At 44.7% G+C, this 21981-nt stretch overlaps 1 protein-coding gene across 4 annotated transcripts in view; it reads right to left on the bottom strand.

The window, feature by feature from the left end:
• The window catches only part of LOC121453111 (E3 ubiquitin-protein ligase RNF144B), a 132270-nt gene that overhangs the window by 38133 nt on the left and 72156 nt on the right, over positions 1–21981 (bottom strand). For 2 of the 4 annotated variants that reach the window (XM_041659612.1, XM_041659615.1), the window contains exons 1-2: positions 21302–21542; positions 7811–8001 (exon numbers count right to left, since the gene is read on the bottom strand). In XM_041659612.1, coding sequence (XP_041515546.1) covers positions 7811–7975 — 165 coding nt within the window. In that variant the 5' untranslated portion in view covers positions 7976–8001; positions 21302–21542. Of the gene's footprint in view, positions 1–7810; positions 8002–21301; positions 21543–21981 lie in introns of those variants that run through there. The other 2 variants (XM_041659613.1, XM_041659614.1) reach the window with 1 other exon arrangement.

Raw genomic sequence — 21981 nt, 5'->3', positions numbered from 1 at the left:
AGAGAGTCACAACATGGGATATCACTATATTGGGAAGGTCATCTGGCCTTGACTCAAAAGGTTCATAGCTTTCAAATCTCCTTCTAGAACTTTCTATATTTATAAGTTCAAGAATCTCCATCTGCAATAGTAGAAACTTACAATGCTAAATTCTATTATTACAAGAGGGGCCTAGTTAACAAATGATTCATTTATTATATAAATATGATTCATGCCACGGCACACACTTGAAGGTCAGACGACAGCTTGCAGGGGTCAGCCATCTCTTTCCACCTTTATGTGGGGTCAGGAGGTCAAATTCAGGTCATCTGGCTTGTGAGGAAAGTATATTTATCTGCCAAGCCTTCTCACCAACTCTGAATCCTTTTTTTTCTTCAGTGTGACACAGCCACACCATAGGACGGTATGCAACACTTTGTTGTAGGTAGGTCTCTATATTCGTATATGGACATGCCCATGGTATCCTAAATTATACGCATAAAACTCAAGCTAACTGGTATGTGCAGATAACATACCCATATCTGTGTATGTCGGTTTATATGCTAGAGAAAATCCTCAAAGGAATACAGAGGAATTATTCGTATACTCAACAATTTTTTAAGTTTCTGTGTCACTTCATTTTAATGTCAGCATATCACAATTAGATTTAAAAGTTAGCCGCTCTGATGTAAAGAGACAGTGAGGAAAATGGGTTACTGCGGTCCTGTGGTATTTCTAGGTAGCTCCCCTGTCTCACACAGGTACTAAAAGCTCTATATTGAGCTGGAGTCTCTGGCCCTGAAGCCACTCTGAGTTGGCAGTGAGGGAAGGCGAGCATCCATCCGGGCAGTCTCTCCTGCAGGCTCTGCTCTCAGGGCTGTCCTACGCCCGCTGTCTTCCTGGCTGCACAAAAAGATCCCAGCAGGGGAGCCAATATCTGCCTGTTCTGTCCCTAAATCACCACAAAATCTGCAGAAGTAGTCAGAATTACCTGGAGTCTGGTGACAAAAACAAAGGACCTGCCTGTCTCAAATACTGTCAGAAATTGGCAGCTAGGCAGAGGATTTGCTGGAAATGGCTGAGTAGGCCTCAGAACATGGATACAGAGATCCAAACTACCATTACTTCAGTGTGGGAGCCACCGTCATATATCAGCGCCATGTTCTTGACAATGGGATATTTTTAATGCCAGACTGGAGTCACAATAAGGACGTGGTGGGTTGAGGAAGGAATGGAGTTCCTCAACCAGGCGCCAGGTGGTACACAGCATCACTAGGAGTCAAGCTGGAGGAATAAGAAAGGAAGGAAGCCAGAGAGCTCTGGTAGAAAATCGCCGAGGGGTCAGCTGACTCCTATTAAGGTGAAGAAGCACGTGATCGGCATAGGCACTCCCAGCCGTGAATAAAGGAACCTGGTGGGCGGCACAAGGGACGTAACGCAAGCAGGAGCACAAGTGTTTCTATGTTGGTGACTTGGTAAGAAGAGCTAACACTTAAAGAACTCTGACATCACTGTCCCAATGGGTAACAGAGAGGAGAAGCTGGGGACACACTATATACTCCAGGCCACAAAGTTGGGGCTGTGATACCACAGAAGCTGAGAGGCCTGTTGCTCCGCGAGCCTCCTCCCAGCCTGCTGCCCTCCTTGCCCTCCTCCAGCAGGCTTACTTTCTGCTCATTTACCACCCCATCCCAAACCCATCCTCGCCACCCTCCTCACAGAAAGCCCCAGCAGCTCTGTCTTTCCTTTGGGACTGTCTTCATGACCACTGTTTAGTGTCTGCCTGTCTCTCTAGGCTCATGCCCAGGCACAGGCCCACTGCCAATCAGACATTCCAGAATGATCTTTCACTTTACTTTCTTTGTAGCCTACTCTTCCCTCATGTGGCGCCCTCATACAAGGCTGAACCTCCTTCTTGGGACCCACAGGATCCCACCAACACCATCATCAGGTAATCTCCTACATTATCTCTCAGTCTCTGCCACTGCTCTGTCCTCTTCCTTGTGGTTTGGCTGGGCCTCCACACGTGCCTACAGTCTGCCTCTTTTTGAGGGTCTGTCCCCCAAAGCAGCACTGGTGACCTCTGATGCCTGCCTTTTGCACTCTATTTACCACTGCACCATGGCAACGGCAGCATCTGGGTAGAATCTGGGCTAAGATGAGAATAGGCTTAGGAGAATTGGAAAGGGACACGATTTCAAAGGGAGCAATAAGTCAACCTTTGTGGCTTGGTGAGAAGTTCTGTACACACCTCTGACTGTGGCGTTCATGCCTGGACTGCTATCACACTCTGATACGGGACATGAAGAGTTAAAACAGAAGCAACACCAGGCTTTGGGGAACTTGAAAGTTGAGTGGGAAGAATCTGGGAGGACTTGGAGGAGAGTAAAGAATGTGATCAAAATATATTGCATGAAAACAAGCTTAAAAAGTACGCTTTGGAAATAAAAGAACAATCTACAGAGTAGCCATTCATTTTCACCACCTACTACCTCTCTGTGACTTCCTGTGAAAAGGAACTGAAGCTCTGATCCACATCACTGCACGACTTCCTGACCCCGGTTTTCTCAGGCAGAGAAAGACCTGAAGTACTTGTTCAGCTCCCGACCAAGCCAAGATAGTGTAGATTTGGTACCTGTTTCAAAAGAACTGAGGTGGGAGGGAAGAAGTACGACTTGGTAATTACCGAGAAGGCTAGTCTGTCCCGAGTGTTGGAAAATTGTGTGACTACACTAATAAAGCAATAAAGAACGCCTGAATTATTAGGCGTTATTAATCTAGACAACAGGAGGAGAGAAGGTTATGTTAAGATTGCGAGTTGCTCATTTGAAAAGAAGAGAAAACGCAGTTCCAGATTACAGATTTTATGGGCGCTCTCTGAGATGAAGAAGAATTTCAAGACTCCGTCTTCAACTGGGTTGACTAGAGATGGGATCTGATGGCCAGGGGAGATGCTTCAGTGGACAAAGAGCTTGCTGCTCAAGTGTGAGGACCTGAGTTTGGATTTCCAGAAGCCATGTGAAAACCACACAGGCTTCCAGGAAAAGGGCTTCTTCCTTGGGGTGAGGGACCCGGCAACCAAAGCTATCTTCCAAACCTAGGCCAGTAAGAGGCTTCTCTTCTTCTCTTGACACATTATTTACTACTTGCCTTGAATTAGTGAGTAGTGAGCACAGGGCCTGGATGAGATCATGGGTCCAGGAAGCCAGCGCCTTCTTGAGTCATCTCTAACCTATTTCTCATGCTGCTCCTATTCATTCTCATCCCTCGGGTGCCACCTGACTTGGCAGGAGCCCAGTTGTCAGTAGGAAAACAGCACCAAAACTGACATTTTAGGCCAGTGATTTAACTGGTGGATACAAAAGCCACCACACAACCAATAAAAGAGATACAAACAGAGAGTGCACTGAGGTCATTTTACAAGACAAAGTTAAAGTCTTTTGACTGATGGCTGACTGCTCAGAAGGCAAGCCAGGAAACAGCATAAACAAAGCCTTGTCACCTCATATATCCTAGACTCAGAGGCTACAGAAAAATAGAGTGACAGAAAGCATCTGTCCATCCAACATCAATCAAAGCTATGGGAACCAGGATAGGAGGACAACTCCAACGCCTCAGGGAAAAGCTGCAGGGAATGTGACTGGAAGACAAGACAGAAAAGGGCTCGGGGACACCGTCCTGAAATAAGATGCCTCCTTGATTTCTGCAGCTCCCGCAAGGTCTAGGTAAAAGTGACTTCAAACGACTGTGCCCTTTCACCATCAAAAACCAAAACAACAAACAAACAAAACCCTGCAGACTAACAAACCATGGCAGCTTGGGAAAATTCCATCTGAATCGTGTAGATCTATCTGCCAAAGGTGTGGGCATGGGTCCACCTTTAGAGTTGTCGTCTCAACCTTACAGTCATTTTTAGAATCGTTGTACTCAATGCGAATAACATTTTTTTTTTTACCTTTTCCAAACCAAGTGCCTGCTTTGCAAATCTCTGTATATTGCCTATATTCTGTATACACTGTAACACTGCAGTGACCTATTAGCTTGTTTGGTATGAGAAAAGTATTTGATTTTTTGTTGACCTGATTCCTTAATCATTTAAAAAAAAAAGTCTAAACTTTTTTTCTTAAATCTTTAAGATGGCCTTTATTCATAAAGTTGCAGTTAGGAGGGATGGACAGGGGAAAAAACTAATCTTGAGTGTCTTTAGATAGAAACATGAGGTTAAGATTTGTTTTTATTTTTCCTCATTAAAATATCTTACTATATTTTATTTTACTGCCATTCCCTTAAAAAAAAAAGGGTTGGTTCTTTGTTTTGTTTTACTTTGTTGGTGACTCCTGATCTACTTTTGGGATTTGGGTTTAAAAATAGTCATAAGTCACAGTACACATTTCTCCACTTTCTGGTAAATGGCTAATGAGGAAGAGGAAGACATCAAACTCACATCTTTACCAGCATCCCTTGCTCGGGGACAGTTTTAAAAGATGGAGAGGCTCCACGCAGAGTGGACTGTGGGGAAGGAGCAATAGTGATAAAGTGATGCTAGCTCAGTCCAGAGTTGGAAGTGAGCAAGTCTTTTTACTGGGGTTCTCAACCGATGAACTTCTACCCCAAGACGGGCATTGTCAACTCCTCTGAAGCCGAAGATAAATGGCTTACCCGTGCCTCAAATCTTAGACCACTGGAGAGCAAAGCCTGACTGCGTCTGACTCCTCCTGCATCTGGGCTCTTCACCACAGCTCTGCTGTGTGTATCTCAAGGGAGGTGGGGTTGGAAAATGTCTTCACTTTCCTGATAAAGGTACCATTTAGAACCCGAGAAAAAAAAGAACTGCAGGTTCTCGGCTTCACTTCAGTTACTAACTGTGTGTGCACATATGAACACACACATAGGCAGTTCTTCCTGAACTATAAATGTCTCCCAGAGCATATGGGGGCTTTTCTTAAAGGTCACCCAACAGGCCCTGAAGGAAAGAAGTGCTTGATTTTTAAAAAGTCTTGCTTCTTCTCACTTTTTAAACATTGGAAAAACCATTTGGCTGCAAGAAATGAATAGTAAAAGAATTCTAGCTACACGGAGCCAAGGACGGGTAATGGAAAAGGGCAGGAATATGGTTGGACTCTATTTTCTTTTCGTACAACACATCCTGTCTTTAATCTGGAAGGTAAATAGGCCATGCCCAACATACCAACTCTTTCCAGGTGAAATTATCTAGGTTATAAAAACAAGCAGCCACTGTGCTCTCATTATCTTCCATTCATGGCAGGCAGAAGCCGTGTCCAAGGCAAACCAGAGGCGAAGCAAGGCGATGCCTGCCCGCGAGAGGGCAAACCCACGATTTTCACCACTTTGAAAACCTACTCTTGTCATTTTTTTCCCTTGACTTCAATGGTCCAGAATGACCTGAAAGAACAAGCTGCGGGAGCTAGCAGTGGGTCAGGTATGACAGCTGAGGCTGCACTTAGTCCTTGGGAGGCTGAGGCGGGAAGACTGTTCAAGAGCAACCTGGGATTTACACCAAGTGTTTGTTATGCTACCCAAGGCTACACAGCAAGGCCCTGCCTCAAAAAAGGAAAGAAGAGATCCAGAGAAGGTGTGGTGGTTTGAACGATAATGACCCCCAAAGACTCATAGGGAGTGGCACTATTAGGAAGTGTAGACTTGTGGGAGTCGGGGTGGCCTTGTTGGAGGAAGTGAGTCCTCAAGGGTGGGCTCTGAGGTTTCAGAAGCTCGAGCCAAGCCCAGGGTCACTGTTCCTGCTGCCTGCTGATCTGGATGTAGAACTCTCAGTTCCTTCTCCAGCCCTGTCTGCCTGTGTGCTCCACACCGTGATAATGGACTAAACCTCTGAACTGTGAGAAAACCTCAGTTAAATCCTTCCCTTTATAAGAGTTGCTGTGGTCATAGTGTCTCTTCACAGCAACAGAAATCCCAAACAAGACAGAAGGGAAGCTTGAATTTTCATGTTTCCATTATTTGCACTGACAAATGAAAAGGAAAAGAAAAAAGGAGATAAAATCTCTGCGTTCTGCCTATTATTGATTTACATACAGCCTTCCTGAGATATTTAGCCTTCAAGGCACCAGAAATAATTACACCGTTTCTCTCACTATAATCCCAATATATCTACCCCTCTGACACCATAACTCCACAGTGTACCTAAAGCCTTCATCCAGATGAGTGAGGACTGTGCCCACATCTGTTTCCTCAACTTCCCTTGCTTTCTGCTACACTTTCTTCTCCACATTAAAGCCAAGCATGGAGTTCAACCGAGGAAACCATCTCCACAAGTAGACCACCAAGGGGTGGTTTAGTGGCAGCGATGTGCGCTGCACTCCAGTCTCTGAAGTCATTTAGAGCCAGAATTACCTACATTGGAGAGTCTAAGGAGTCTACAAAGCACCTGTTGTAGGCAAATGAATAAGTTAAAATGTGTCAAAGGCTAGAGAGAGGACTCCGTGGTTAAGAGCACTGGCTGCTCTTCCTGAGGACCCTGGTTCAAGTCCCAGCACCCACATGGCAACTCATAACTGTCTGTCACTCCAGTTCCAGGGAATTTGATACCCTCTTCTGACAGCCATGAGCACTGCATGCACATGTGCTACACAGATATACATGAAGGAAAAACACGCATACACATAAACTTTAAAACGTGGCAAAGGCTGGGAACTGAACTCGAGTCCTTTGCAAAAAGCAGCAAGGGCTTTTAACCACTGAGTCATCTCGCCAGCCTCTCGACAAACTTTTTTTTAAATCACATTTTGGATAAAACGAGGAATAAATCTGTTTAAAAAAAAAGGTTCAAGTAGTACTCCAGGCAAGTCTGACTCTAACTGCAGATTCACAGACACTGATGCCTTCCCACGTGCTCAGCTTACTGTTTTAAAAGACCACAGGCAATGAGAGAGCAGTGAAGGTTAATGTTGACAGGCACAAAACAACGTCCAGAAACTGGAGAGTACCAAAAATATCAAGCCATTTGACTTTCTGCTCCTGAGCCCTCTGTAACAATAAGGAAGTATGAATCTAGTTGACAGAGTAATGTAATTGTTCAAATGCCAACTCCCAAATCGCTGAAGAAACGAGAAACAGTGGCGCTGGTTTTAATTAGAAGCTAGAATCTATTGAAACAACAACGTGTCAACATTAGCTTCTTGTAAAGATGAAATGCAGCCTTTGGCTCCATATTCTTTCCCCAGCATTCACACACAAGCTTGAATTCTGCACTATGAACTCTCACAGCAAAAACTGAATCTCTGCTCTTAAACACCAGGCATCCTCAGAGGAAAACTTCCATCCTGGTTTGCACTAAATGTTGCTTCCGATTCACGGTTTCCAAGGAGTGGGAAGAGACCAAAGCATGCAAGACAGACGCCATTAATTCCAACAGATGGGTTCAGAATCCAAGCAAGACCAAAGGAAAATGGTCACCCTGAGATGGTGAGACCAGTGTGACTCCTAACCCCCTAAAACCCAGTGTCTTCCCTAGACCCATCCCCCCTCTACTGGACTCTGCTTTCCTTCCAAGACCTGTCTCCCTGTCTTCCATAACTCTCCTGTTTACTCTGCTTGGTGCTAGTTTTGTGACCCTTTCCGAAGGGTTACAGCAGCCATTCTCAGTCTTCCTAACGCTGTGAGCCTTTAATAGTTTCTCATGTTGTGGTGACCCCCAACCATGAAGTTATTTTCATTACTACTTCATGACTATAACTTTGCCACTGTTAGGAATCATAAGGCACATATGCCACAGAAATGTATCCTGTAGCTTTCATAATTTTTCCCATAATTTTTCGTGGACTTTTCTATGGCGAGAACATTAAGGAAAACTTACAGATGTACAGAAGATGCATTGGCATTCTTGGAGCATGGTCACTTTGTCCAGAGGCTGTTCGCACAAGCAGAGCTTGCAAGTGACAATGGGGACAGGAGTCAGGTCTCCGGAAGTAGGGTTTTCAGCAGTCATGGTTAGACACTGGAGGCCGTCGATGGAGTCCATCAGCCTGTCTTCAGTCTTCTCTATCCCTACAGAAAAGCCCAAAGTAAGAAGTGTTATCGCCACCCGTACAGCTAATGTTAAACACATGTTTTTGTGGGTCGGGTTGAGCAAATCCTCATTCCTCATCCTCGGTGATTTCTAAAAGTATAGTTGATGCATTTCTGAGAACCGTGGGACGGAGTACTCCTGACCTTGGCAAGGACTTCCCCAAGCCCTGATATTTAAGCTGACCTCACTTCTCTGTCTTGATTCATATCATGTAAGCTAGCTGTGGGAGTTGAGTGATAACTAGACAGGAGGAGAAGGGATGCGGGGATGCTGGTTGAGTGCACAGTTCCATGTGGACAGGATGAGTAAGTTTTGGAGAACAATAGGGCAACACAGTGACTCCAGCTAATTATAACACTGGCATTTTGCACTTGGCAATTCCTGAGAGCAGATTTTAAATGAGTCTCACCAGGATAACAGAAATAAGCATGAGAGGTGAGGATCACATTAATGATCTTGATTTACCCCTTGTGTGTGTGTGAATACAATACTATCTTAAAATATCACACTGTGCATCATTAATAAGCTGGGGTAGAAGATAGAATATTAGTACTATAAGCAAACACGTCACTTGGGAGGCACATGCGGTGATTTGAGTGAGAAATGTCCCCCATAGACTCATGTATCTCAACGCCTGGTCCCCAGTTGGTGGCCCTGTTTAAGGAAGTTATGAAACCTTTAGGAGGTGGGGCCTTGTGGGAGAAAGTGTAGGCATTGAGAGTTGATAGCCCCACCCCATTTCTAGTTCTCTCTTTCCTGGGGTGTCAAGGAATTGTGAGCTGCAAGCTTCCTGCTCTGGCAACCTGCAGCCATGCCATTCTGGCCATTATGAACTCTAACCCTCCAGAACCATTAGCCAAAATAAAATCTCTCTTCCCTAAGCTGCTTCTGGCCATGGTATTCTATCATAGTAACAGAAGTAACTAATATGGTGCATCACTACAAACACTACAGTCAATTCAACTGGCTCCCAAAATACTTACAAATCGGATATCTCTCAAAAAAAAAAAAGTTCAAGAATTATCAAATAGGTTGAGCTGTAGTTCCGTGGCACAGCACTTGTCTAGGATGTATAAGGCCCTGGGTTCCATCATCAAAAACACTAGGAAGAAATTATCATGTGATCCAGCAATTCCATTTTGGGGTAGGTGTTCCCAAAAGATCTGCAATCGAGATCTTAAAGAGATATTTCTACCTCTCTGCATTATTAATACTATTCACAGAGGTATTAGTCATGACTGCCAGAAGGGAAATCAAGCCAAGCACACATCAACAGATGAATGAACAGTGTGTACCAAACAGAAGAAGAACAATCCAATTGAGAAACACAATGAATATAGCAAATGTGAGGCTGCTACTAACCCAGACTGTCTTGTAGAAACAAAAACAAAAGATTTACATGCCAGAAGCACATACTAAAATACTAATAAAAGATATAGTGGGATAAATACATAAGCTATTAACATAGTTTCTTGTTATCATTAATCAATCATTTTTCACTATGAGTAATTGTATATGCTGTTTATGATTGCTAATGCTATAGGTTTATACCAGTGTCACACAAATATGGGGAATGCATTAAGTTACAATATTATAAGAGCTATAGATATCACTGTGGGATGGGAATTTTCAACTATATTAACATTTTATGGGACCATCACTATATATATGGTTCTTCATTGATGGAACCATCAAGATGAGCTTCATGAATTATATAAAAATACAAGAACACTAAAACAAGAATAATGAAAAAATTGGAGGTGATAGGAAAGTGAGAAGCCAATAAGATCTTTGCTCACCAACCAGAAAGAGTCAACAGTTGCTAAACCTAATAAACTGAGTAGCAATGACTTTCAAAATAAAGAGGAAACTAACCAATGATTAGTTTGCAATATAGAAGGCATGCTGCTCCTGGTCAAAGGCCCAATAAAGTTCAAGACTCGGTGTTCTCATTCCACTAACAATTTCTATCATCCAAGAGCAAATTAAAATCAATTAATGCATAAACAAGTTTGGGACATTGAGATGTGAGACTTCCCCTTAGCATCATGTAGGAAAGAAAAAAAAAAAGAATGATGTCACCTCTTTCCAGTCTATGGCTAGATAATCACTTGGTCATCGGACTAAGACTTTCCGGTGCACCACTCTCAGAGTCCCACCAATTTTCCCCCAGATGCGTCTTCTTCTCACCTGAATGCAACCAGTAAACACATGCTGAGTAAAGCAACAGGAACTGCCGCAACTCAGAACCACCCCAGATCTCAACTATCAACTACCCTTCAGAGTCAACTGGAGCCAGTCATGGTGGCACACATCTGTGATCCCAGAACTCAGACAGAGACAGTAGCATCTTTAGTTCAAAGTCAGCCTGGGCTATATAGTGAGATCACATGTCAAAACAAATGGAATAGATAAGAATTTAAGATGCCAGCAAGAGGATGCTATGGTGAAGAATCAACGCTGTTCTTCACATCTGGCCATTGCTCACTTTCTTGTGCCCTTGCCTGATGTTGGGGGGAATTTAAAAATGATTATTTTTACGATCAGTGTGCATGTGTGAAGTATGTGTATGTGAATGTGGACATGTGTATGCCATGGCGCACTTCTGGAGGTTAGAGGGCAACTTGAGGGAGTTGGTTCTCTCCTTCCAAAGCAAGTTTCAGGGATTGAGCTGTGAGTTCTAGGAACTAACCCATGTTGTAAGACCTGCACTGGAAGTGCTTCTAACCGCCGAGCCATCTCATTGGCTCTAGGGACAAATTGTTAACATATTCCTCGGTATCTAAGATATACTTGTGGTTTGTTTTTGTTTAAGACACAGTCTCTCTATATAGCCTTGACTGTCTTGGAACTCTATGTAGACCAGGCTGGCCTCAAATTCACAGAGATCCACCTGCCTCTGCCTCCCAAGTGCTGGGATTAAAGGTATACACCACTATATTTCTATTGTTATGAATATTCATGTTGTTAAAGCAGAACATATTCATATTGTTAGCTCATATTCATGTCGTCAAGGCCGAACTATCAAGTGTATTAAACAAGATCTACTGAAATCTAATCATGCCTAGTCCTAGCCATGACTTTACGCCTTAGGTTGTGAGTTACATGCCTACAGGCAATGAAACCAAAGTTATAAAAGGATCCAAAAGTAAAAGATATTTATATATAAAATATTTAAAATATAGAACTCTTTCATATTTCAGAGACACATTTTTTTAAAGAATACTAAGTATTCCAAAAGGCACACTTGTGACTGGGTGGGACAAAGAGAGGAAGCGACACATTGTATTCCTTGGAGGCCTGAATTAATCCAAAGCAATTCTTCAGGAAGAGGGGATTATTTTCCTTTGTACAATTAACACCAATTCCCTAAAGTGACAGATTTTAAACATTTTCAAGCAGCAATAGAATTTTTTTTTTTTTTTTTTGATTTTTGAGACAGGGTTTCTCCGTAGCTTTTTGGTTCCTGTCCTGGAACTAGCTCTACTAGACCAGGCTGGCCTCGAACTCACAAGGATCCGCCTGCCTCTGCCTCCTGAGTGCTGGGATTAAAGGCATGCGCCACCACTGCCCGGCAAGCAATAGAATTTAATAAAAACAAAATGACAACCTACCACTGCAGAAGAGAGAATAGAGAAGTTAGAGCTTGTCCCTGGAGGGAGATCCAGGGCCAGTCCTTCCTTGATCTCTCCCAGCCTCCCAGGCTCTATCACAGAAGCCTAAGATTACTCCAGAGACAGACTGATAACCTGCCTTTAGCTTTTGTCTTTGGGTAAAACCAACAATGAATGTTTTTAAAATTGAATGACACAGAGCATGAGATAGATAGATAGATAGATAGATAGATAGATAGATAGATAGATAGGCAGGAAGGCAGACAGACAGACCGATCTCAAATGAGATATACTCCCATCATTAATTTGTTGGAAATTGAATTTTTAAAACAGTAAATAGGACCTTAACATGAATCCTCTGGTGGGATCCCCACCCTAGAGAGACTACGAATGCCTACAAAGTTTGCTAGTGTTTCTTGCATCTAGAGATTCACCCTCCTTTATCACATGAAACCACTGGCAGAACCTCAGCCTCCCCACCCTAACTACCTAGCAAGTCACAGGAAGCTTGGAGGGAAGACCCACAAGAGAACTGAGGACACCGTCTGTCCTAGCTCACTCTGTCAGCTTGACACATGCTAGATTCATCTGAGGAGAAGGAACCTCAATTTAGAAAGTGTCCTCACCAGACTGGCCTATGGGCAATCTTGTGGGGCATTTTCTTGATTAATGATTGGTGTGGGAGTACCCAGCCCACTGTGGGCAGTGCCACCCCTGGTTCTGGGTTCTATAAGAAAGCAGACTGAACAAGCTATGGCGAGAAAGTCAGCAAGCAGCACCCCTCCAGGGCCTCTGCATCAGTCCCATCCCTCAGTGATGGTGTGATCTGAGAGAGGTAAAGAGAAATAAACCCTCTCCTCTCCCGCTGCTTTTGGTCATAGTGTTTAGCTATAGAAACCCTCCCAGTTCCCCCCATCCCCCCCTCATCTACCAGTCCTGTGTAGGCCCATTGGCAATTCACCCCGTCCCTTTCAGGGTTTAAGCCTTCCCTCCAGAGAGAGCCGCCAGCTCCCTGGGATGGGCCTCCTCCTGGCTTGTGTGGCTTGTTTTGTCTCATACCTCACACACTTAATCTCAGATAAGAAAGCGACTTGATTTACCCACCCTACCACTTGCAAGGTAACAATTATAATTACTTTTACAGTTATCCCAAACGTAACTGTGCCTCTCATTGGGTGTCCAGAACTCTTGAGAAAGAATTTTGGCAGAGAGTACTAGGGCATGTTGAAAAGAAGAGAATTCTGGCAGCTGCCTTCAGGTTTCAACTTTCAAAGGCTTATAGCAGGTTCCACTTGTTTACATATACCTAGCTCAGCGTCCTGATCCTGAGAGGAAGGAAGGCTGCTGTGGCCACTCTGTTTTGTACAGAATTCCCTGGAACAGAGAATCCTCTATCTGCTCCAACTGACTCTTGCACCATAAAACGTTTGTTATGAGAAGCAAGTGCTGTCTGATAGGGAAGGGCAGGAAAGTCGCTTCCCTCGCGTGTTTTCATTAGGCTTGCCAAAGAAAGGAATACTTGAGAAGCTGGGCTAGAAGCACGGGATGCATAAGGAATTTCCATATTCTGCTGGAGGCCTGAAAAAGCAATCTGCTTCTGCTCCCAAAACCCGAGGGTGGTGAGAGCCAACATTCAGAGTATTTTTAACTGGCGGAGCATGTGCCTGTTTGACTACCCAGAATCAAAGTAGTTATCGTGCGTGTGTGTGTGTGTGTGTATCTCTATGTGTGTGTCTCTGTGTGTGTGTCTGTATGCAAGATAATCTAATTGTAAGGAAAAGCATTTGACTAAGGTACTAATATAGTCATTTGGGAATTTCTCCATATTGTCTTAGCACCTTGCAAAACATTTAGAGAAAATGGACAGAGCACAGTTAAAGAGACTGAGCAAAGCGAACCAGCTGGGTATTGCTGACGAACCAGAATTTCAGTAAAGGTCCAGTGTATCTCAATTCCTAGCTCTGCTACAGTGACCTGAGGACAAAGACCAAGCAGAAGAGGAGGACTGCTCTCACGGTGTTGACATGACCTTGAAAGACTACACGCCTTTCACAGGGGGCTGGAGACGCAGCTCCACAAGGGAGCTCCCGAAGGAAGGCCTTAGGAAGGGCAGACCACGAGGCAGTGCAGTTCAAGTGCCATCTGTGTAAAGGAAAGAGACTCGGGCTGTCTCTACCCTGGTAGAGCCAGTAGAATGGAGAACAGCGACAACCCCAAGTTGCCTCTGCCTTATTAAGAAGTCTCTTCCAATACTGGCTAAGCACAAGAGTGAAAATTCGTGTGGCTGTCCTTTGGTACTCACTTGGTTCAGAACACCCTCTCCTCAGATGCCAAAACTCATAGGTGCTCCTGTCCCTTATATAAAACAGCGTGATAGTGCACTTGACCAGGGTATATACTCCTGAATGCCTTACGTAGTATCTAATACAATAGGAAGGGCATATGGATAACCATTCATTATATTGTACCGTTTAGGAAATATTGACAAGAAAAAAATCTGTATAAGCTCAGTACACGTGCAACTATTTTCTGAGTTGCCTTTTTTTTTTTTTAGATTTATTTCTCAAGGGAAGGAGAGGACAGGCATGCCGCAGTGCGCACGTGAAGCTAGAGGGCAACTCACAGGTGGTAGCATTTTCCACCATGTAGGCCCCAGGGATCACACTCATGCGGCCAGGCTTGGCAGTAGTACTAGTCTTTATCAGCTGAGCCATTTTGCAGGCCCATTCTGAACACCTTTTCAAAGCTGTTTCATCTTCTCATTCTTAGGAGTGCATATGGGTGTATGGGTATCATGTGTGTGGAGGTGCCCATCGGATCCCTTGGAGCTAGAGTTATAGGGGGTCTTCCTAATTTAGATGCTGGGAACCGAACTCTGGTGCTCTGCAAGAGCAATGACTGCTGTGTGTGTGTGTGTGTGTGTGTGTGTGTGTGTGTGTGTGTGTGTGTAGGTAGGTAGACAGGGTTTCTCTGTGTAGCCCTAGCTGTCCTGGAACTCGCTCCGTAGACCAGGCTAGCCTTGAACTCACAGAGATCCTCCTGCCTCTGCCCCACTTTCTGAGTCAAAAGCTCCACTTTTGATTCATGGTCAAATCCACAGATCTGGACACTGAGGATACTGAGGTTAACTGTACTCTGTTGACCTTTGCGCTGCTGCCCAGTGAGGTGGTTTATTTGGTTGCTGGCTCATGTTTTTAATAGGGCCTGTTGGTGGGATCAATGGTACTGGCTAAGGCTAGCAAACTGTTGCCATTAGCCATTTGCTGAAGCTGTCCTCTAAATCCAGGGGTGAATGGTAGGCAGGTGCATTTCCCGGGGGTGGGGCTAGAGTAACAGCAAAGGCAGTGAAGGAGCTCAGGGAGGAAGGGCTCCTGGCAGCCCTCCACTGGCAGCCCTCCACAGTAGCCAGCATGCTTCTCTTTCCTACTTGGCTCTCTGACCAGTGTTCTGATCATTCAGGGACAAGACGGACCCGTGCCTATCAGTCTCATCAGTAACAGTCCTCCTGCATGCCCTGTGACAACAAGAACAGATGGACCACAAGCAGACCCATTAGCACTTGGAGAAACACAACTTCTGGAGCCTAGTTCATATCTTTGCAACTGCCTCTAAGGGAACAGTGCTCAAGGCCAGGGAGTGCAAACAAAGTGTCCTTCATAATGGACTTTGTCGTCATTGATGACAGGGATTGGAGAATCTTCACTGGAATCAGCAAGTCCAAGAAATATTTAGTTCTTAGGTGTGGTGGGACTAATACCCATCCCCTCAGCCTCGAGGCAGAAGTGTTGAGAAGTGTGGTTTGTCGCTGTGCCATGAACAGGGGGCTTCTCTCCTCTCCCCAATCTCATGGCTTCATCCAGAGAAATTGAGAGACAAAGACGAGACACCTAAGTCCACAGCTCCTTGGTCTGAAGACCTTTGTCTCAACAGTTTCGAGGCTAGAAATAAGATCACCACTCTGTGGCTTGCAGACCACAAACTTCTGGGAATCGCACCTCTGTGTGAGCGCAGTCATGCATTGCTTAACAACCAGAGAGATATGGTCACTGTGTGAGCACCACAGAACACGTCACAAACCTAGAGGATGTGGGTCAGTCACTCAGCCGGGCCTCTTGCTGTAATAAGAGATATGGTGAATGCAAGATGAGAGATGCTACTACCTGTGAAATGCGGCCTGATGCCTCACAGAGGGTGTGGTAATAGACTCAAATAAGAAGAAAACAAAATACAATACAGATCGATAACATTGTTGCATAGTATCATCAACTATGGCACATTGTATATAATTGTATTCCAGCGTCTTTGTTTACACAAGAATTGTCACAATACATAAGGAACTTACTGGGCAAGAGGAATAAGCTCGCTTCATTATAATCAATGGGACCACCATGACATGCACAGTAAGTAGGCCATGGATAGAAATGTTATTAGCTATCTATGGCTGTCATATTTTTGTGTGGGTGGAAAGGAAGAAAAAAAGGCAAAGAAGGAGGAAAGGGAGCATCTTTGGGGAGGGAGCAGGGTCACACAGAGCCCAGGATGGTCTTGAACTTTATCTTTCTACTTCATTTACCTCCTGAGTGCAAGGATTATATGCAAACACCACCATGCCTGGTTTCATGTGGTGCTGAGGACTGAACCAGGGATTCATGCAACTAGGCTAGCGCTCCACCCACTGAGCTACATCCCCAGTCCCAGGAAGGGTGTCTTAAATCTCAGCAAGGACTATTTAAAAAAAAAAAAAGAATATGCAAGAATATGCTTGCTGTTTAAAATTCACTTATGAATAAAGTCCAGGAAACTATTTTAATGAAATCTAACTTTAAAAATGTTCTCTCTACAAAATAAATACTGGAAGAGATATATGAACATGACCAAAAAGAATTTATCATGAGATGCTAACTCTGAAAGCTCCCTGAGAATAGTGTGTCTGGGATGTCTAGTTTTATCCTTTACAGAATGCTGTTCCCTTTTCTAAAAAACTTAGTTCCTTTTTCTTCTCTTTGCTCCATGTCCTCTTTATACTGCAGGGTGATGCCCAAGAAGTAGAAACCCATTCCAGCTTTCCTAACAATGCAAACTTATCAAAGAAGGTAGGAGTGGAGAAGAGTCCCGCAGCTCGCTGTTCTCTGCACCAGGATTCTGCATTCGCCAGGGCAGCTCCCTCCTCGCTGCCACCATGTCCTCCCCACCCCTTTCTTTAATCATTACTTCTCTCACCTCCCACAATTATTCGTCCCACCCCACTCGATAATTTTCTTCCTGTCGCTTGGCATAACAACAAAGCCCTAAAGCAGGAAGAAATGCCTCTGACAGGCGGGTTGGATAATAATGTATTCAATGGATCGAGACTAGTGTGCAGAAAGCCCTTTTGGACAAGACTCAGGAGGACTTCTAGGACCAGAACATTACCAGGAAACAACAGCCACCAAAGTATGAACACCTAAACCAAAATACTTCTCTCCAAATGAATAAAAGCATATGTAAATATTATCTCCTCCTGTAAAAGTTGTGAGCTTCCACAGACATTTTAATTAGAAACAAATTCTCAGGAGACCAGCTTGGAAGTGTATTTGCTTACCTCATCCACAGAAGAAGGCACAGGGCATGTATTTTTGCATGCCTTTCCCAAATAATCTTGTAACCAGGACCCATAATGCCATAAAGAACCAAATGACATACCTGTTAGGCGTTGGGAAGTTAAGGTGACAAAACCCAGACCCTACGTATAGAAGGGGGCTAGTTGGGGAGGGTCTCAGCAGATGACGTCACATAATTACATATAAAAAATCTTGTGGGTTTGTGGTCACAGCCACAAGTCCCTGGAAGAGAGGCGTGAATTATCTTCCTGGTTTCCCAAGGAACAAGTTGACTGAGGGGCCAATTCAAACTCATGACTTCAGGGACATCAACCTTCCAAAGCATGTTCCTAATCAATGTGACCGGCCATGGGACCTCCTGCTCCGAACATGCTTGATTTGACTGGTTTCCACTTAAGGGAACCAGTGGCCAGAGAGATGGCTCAGCAGTTACAAGTCCTTACTGCTCTTGCAAAGGACCCTGGATCAGTTCCCAGAATCCACAGTAGGTGACTCACAGCTGTCTGTAACTCCAGCTCCAGGGTATCTGATACCCCCTGCCCTCTAGGGGCACCTGCACATACATGGTGCACCCCAACTCACATAGGCCTATGTCCATCAAATAGATTAGGTATTTTAATAAGAAGAAAGGAAGAAAAAATCCAATTACACACAAGAAGCTGTCCATCCCATGCTGGAGGAGCGCTGGTTCCTTTTACTCTCTGAAGTGTAGTTTTCTGCTGTGTTTGCTTTGTTTTTCAGACTTATTTATTTTATTATGTAGGTGTGTATGCCACATGCATGACTGATGCCCACAGAAGCCAAAAGATGGCGTCAGATCCGCAAACTGGAGTTGCAGACCACGTGTGAGCTGCCATGTGGGTACCAGGGACCAAGCCTGGGTCCTACATCTTCTTAGCCATTCAGCCATCTTTCCCATCCCCGCTTCCCCAAGTTTTCTGTGTTTAGTAACTAGTGCAGTGTGATACATTAGCTTTAGAACTACTCCATGACTAGTTAATAGCAAATGCTAAATTCAGTTGGAAAAAAAATTGTAGTCCAAAACCAACATTCACCAAAAGGTGAAAATAAATTAAAACGTTTATAAAATAGGCCAGTGAGAGAACTTGGCTGTAAAGACACTTACTGGGAATTCTGGCTATGGGAGTTCGATCCCCAGAAGCCACGAGGTGAAAGGTCCTGAAAGCTGTCCTTTGACCTCCACACACACAGTCCACCAATCAATGTAATGCATCATTTAAAAAAAAAGTTTTAAATAAATGCTCAAGGCTGTGGGTGTAGCTCAGGGGTAGAGAACCGAACTATCAAGTATGAGGCCTTGGGTTTCAACCTCTGCACAGCAAAAGTCAGGCCAAGTGAGATAAACAAATGCAGGCACAATCATAGCTCTCTCCTTACACAACACTCAATGACACCAGGAAAACAGTATCAAAAAACAAACAACAAAGAGCATGTGACCCAAGTGAAAAACATCAAAATGGCTTCCACACTCTAGCGAAACAACATAAATTAAACTCACTCCCAAACTCACTTCCAAGGTAACAACGATTCCTTCAGGACAAAGGCCACCCCACCTTACACATCTTTTAAGTCCCCAGCGTCTCCCAGAGAACCTTGGAAAGAGTCACTCAACAGCAAACAAATTTTATGGCTATATATTAAAGGCCTGCTTCTCACCCACATTCACTTCTAATGAATCCAAAGCAAAGATACTGGTCATTTAGCATAACTAAGGAGCATCTTCCTACACATTAAGGCAGAAATCTCTAGAAGAAACTTCTCTAGACTGAAGAGCAACAGCTTCAGATAACCACGCCTTAAAGTGCCAGACGTGACTTGTGTGACAGCCTGGTCCCCTCGACACCCAGAATAACCGGCTGCACAGACAAGAGTCAGTTCCCCAGAACAGTTTGGTCTTTGCTCTTGCACCAGCCTCTGAGGGTGGCATGATTCCCGACTGCTGTCTCAAACTGGAGATGCTAAACACTGAGGATCTCACCTAAGGGGGCACGATGCCATGTCAAAGCCAGGGGAGACACAGGCAGCTGGACTGTCAGGAACTTTAGAAAAACAATTCCCAGAGCGTCTAAATGTCCCTAGGCTTCTCAAATATTGAAATAATTTTTTCCAGAAAGAAATTTCAAATACATTTTTTTTCTGATTAAAAGCATTCACACTGTTGAAAAAGAAAGCTGTTTTCCAGGAAGCTAAATCATCTTGCTGGGCAGATAAAATAAACTCGTTTCTTTCTAGAGAGAGCATACTTTCCCCTGTGCTTGTACAATTTGGCCACAAGAAAAAAAAAAGTTTTATAATCTGAGATCCCGAAACTGATTATTTTAAGAAGACATGTCTTACACTGACCTAGTTTATAAATCTGGATGATGGCTTTAAAACTGCCAGTGAACTGAGACCCATTCATGAGAATGGGGCTTTTGAATGCTGAGAATATTCTTCTCTTCGGGGCTCAGCACAAAGATATTTGGCATCAATGACTGTAAATATTTGTCAAACCCTGGGTAAATGGTTGGTGTTTGACCACACTCAAGCCTGCCTTCCAGCATGATAGTGCAGGCCTGAGTTATCTCGGGTGACTGGCCTGGGAGATTTTAGGTCAAATTTTCTTACTGTTTATTTTAAATAAAAAGCCAATTCTGTGACTTGACATCTTTTTCACATCCACCATGCATGTTAATCTTGTTATTTTTCACTCATCCAGACAGGCTCTTAGAAGGTACTTTGGAAACAGAGTACCCTCTCCCTCTCCCTTTCCTTTCTCCCCTCTCTCTTATTCTCCTCTCTCTCTTCTCTTCCCCCTCCCTCCACCACTTCCAACTCATTGCCCCTTCCAAACCAGAAAATGCTAACCCAAGGTACCCAAGGACAGGAGGCAGATGAACTAAAAGCCTTGGACTTCTCAGTACAGCTATCTGCAAGTGTCTTTGTGGACCTGCTTTGGACTTCTTCCCTTTTCTCTCCCTCTCTTTCTCTTCAAGGTAGTTTGAGAAATACTTAAGGGTCTGATGCCCATGGGAAAAGAGTGAGGTTTACAAAGACCGGGTGAGGAGGAGGGAGCCAGCAAGGAATCAGACGTGAATGGAAGCAGAGACCAAAAGGTTCACTCGGAGAAAGCTGCAGCCGATATTTTAACTGCCAGCAACCCAGTGAAGACTGGCTGGGCTCCTCCTGCCTGTCACCCACACCCTAAAACCTGAGTCATCTCAAAGTTCATTTATTTTGCTTCTGGGCAGAGACACCCCTCATCCACTGCTTCGGAAATGCTGAGGACATTATTCTTCAGTTCACACCTCCCCATGTTCAAATCAACAGTCAGAAACGCCTAAGCAGGACCCTGAGAGTCATGTTAAGACTTCCAGCTCACATTCTGTAAGGTACCTGGCGCAGAAAGCAAGAAGAAAGTGACCGACCCCGTTGGAAACATAGAGAGAACCGTACTCTGAGAAACTGGAGTGTAATGGGGAGGTGCATTGTGAGGGTTGACAGCGAACCCCTGAAACTAATCAGAAAAGGGGCTCTGGAAGGGGCTGGCCAAGACACCTTTCCTCTGTGAAAACAGGCTCGATTTCATTTTAACACCAACTTAAAAACACCACAGAGCCTCTCTCTTTTATCAGCAATTATCTGACAAAAATAATCACTCTAATGTATAGCCCAGACTCCGCCGTTAACGTGACATTATTCATAGCTCTGTGTGTCAACATACTCCCGTGCATTTCCAAATAACAGAAGGCAGACAGCCAAGGCAATGCCAACTGTCAGTCTCTACTCAAAACACACGAGAAGACTGGTCCAATATGCAATTTATGGTATATTCTGTAAAGACCATTTTATTAGAAATGAAACTAATTTGTTTTGACCTTTTCAAAGGCACTTTTTTTTTTAAGTTAACAGGTGTTTGAGACGCTCGGAATGCATGCAGTTCTGCATGGCTTAAGAATCTAGCAAAAACCGCCTAGTAACCTCGGTCCCGTCCCTCTTAAGGTAGCAGCCTCCCTGGCTTGCACCGCCTGCATCCTGCTCGCAGGCACCCCTTCTAGACATACCTGGCTGGGGCTGAGGTCTTCGGGCTGCTGGATTCTCTCTAGCAGATCCAGCCTGGGCCAGCCGGGGCAGCTGGCACACCGAGAAGGAGGGGCTCTCTCATTCTCTCCCCTCTCCCTGCGTGCTCCGCCTGGCTGACAGCTTTACACTTTTGCAGGATTGCCACAGGACTCCACGCCCAGACCTACAGCTCGGGAAGAGGAGGAGTCCCTCTCCGCCTCCTTGTCTTGACAGGCAGGAACCTTGCAGAACCAGCCAGCAGCTTGGGGCGCAGCAGCCAGAGCGTTTATTTATACAGGAAGCTCGGCGCCGCACTTCCTACTTCCCATCTGGGTCGCACTTCGACTGCAGGTGATGGCCTTAACCCTGTCCGATCCCAGGCAGGCAATGGCTCTCGGGTTGGGACCTGGTGCTGTGGCGGGAATCCCGAACTGGGAGCGGGCAACAGCCCCCACGGCGCTCCCTCCTGCCCACCGGCAAGCTGCACCCTGGCCTTCAGCACTTGCTGTCTCTCTGTATAGATCGTCACAGGCCACCTTTCCTCTTCTACTTTTAACAACCCTGTTTGCCTTCTCACCTCCCCGCAAACCCTTCCCCTGTACATCTCCAAACGCAGTGTGGACCTCGGCTGTCCATGTGCGCCTGACATGGGCAAATCAAGTCAGGAGAGGTCTCAGTTTAC

This window comes from Microtus oregoni, unplaced genomic scaffold, assembly GCF_018167655.1.
Source record: "Microtus oregoni isolate MIOR12 unplaced genomic scaffold, Mior012 000011F_ref0000422, whole genome shotgun sequence".
Taxonomy (NCBI): Eukaryota; Metazoa; Chordata; class Mammalia; order Rodentia; family Cricetidae; genus Microtus; species Microtus oregoni.
The sequence above is the reverse complement of the archived record's forward strand: the minus strand, read 5'-3'. Positions and strand labels throughout refer to the sequence as shown.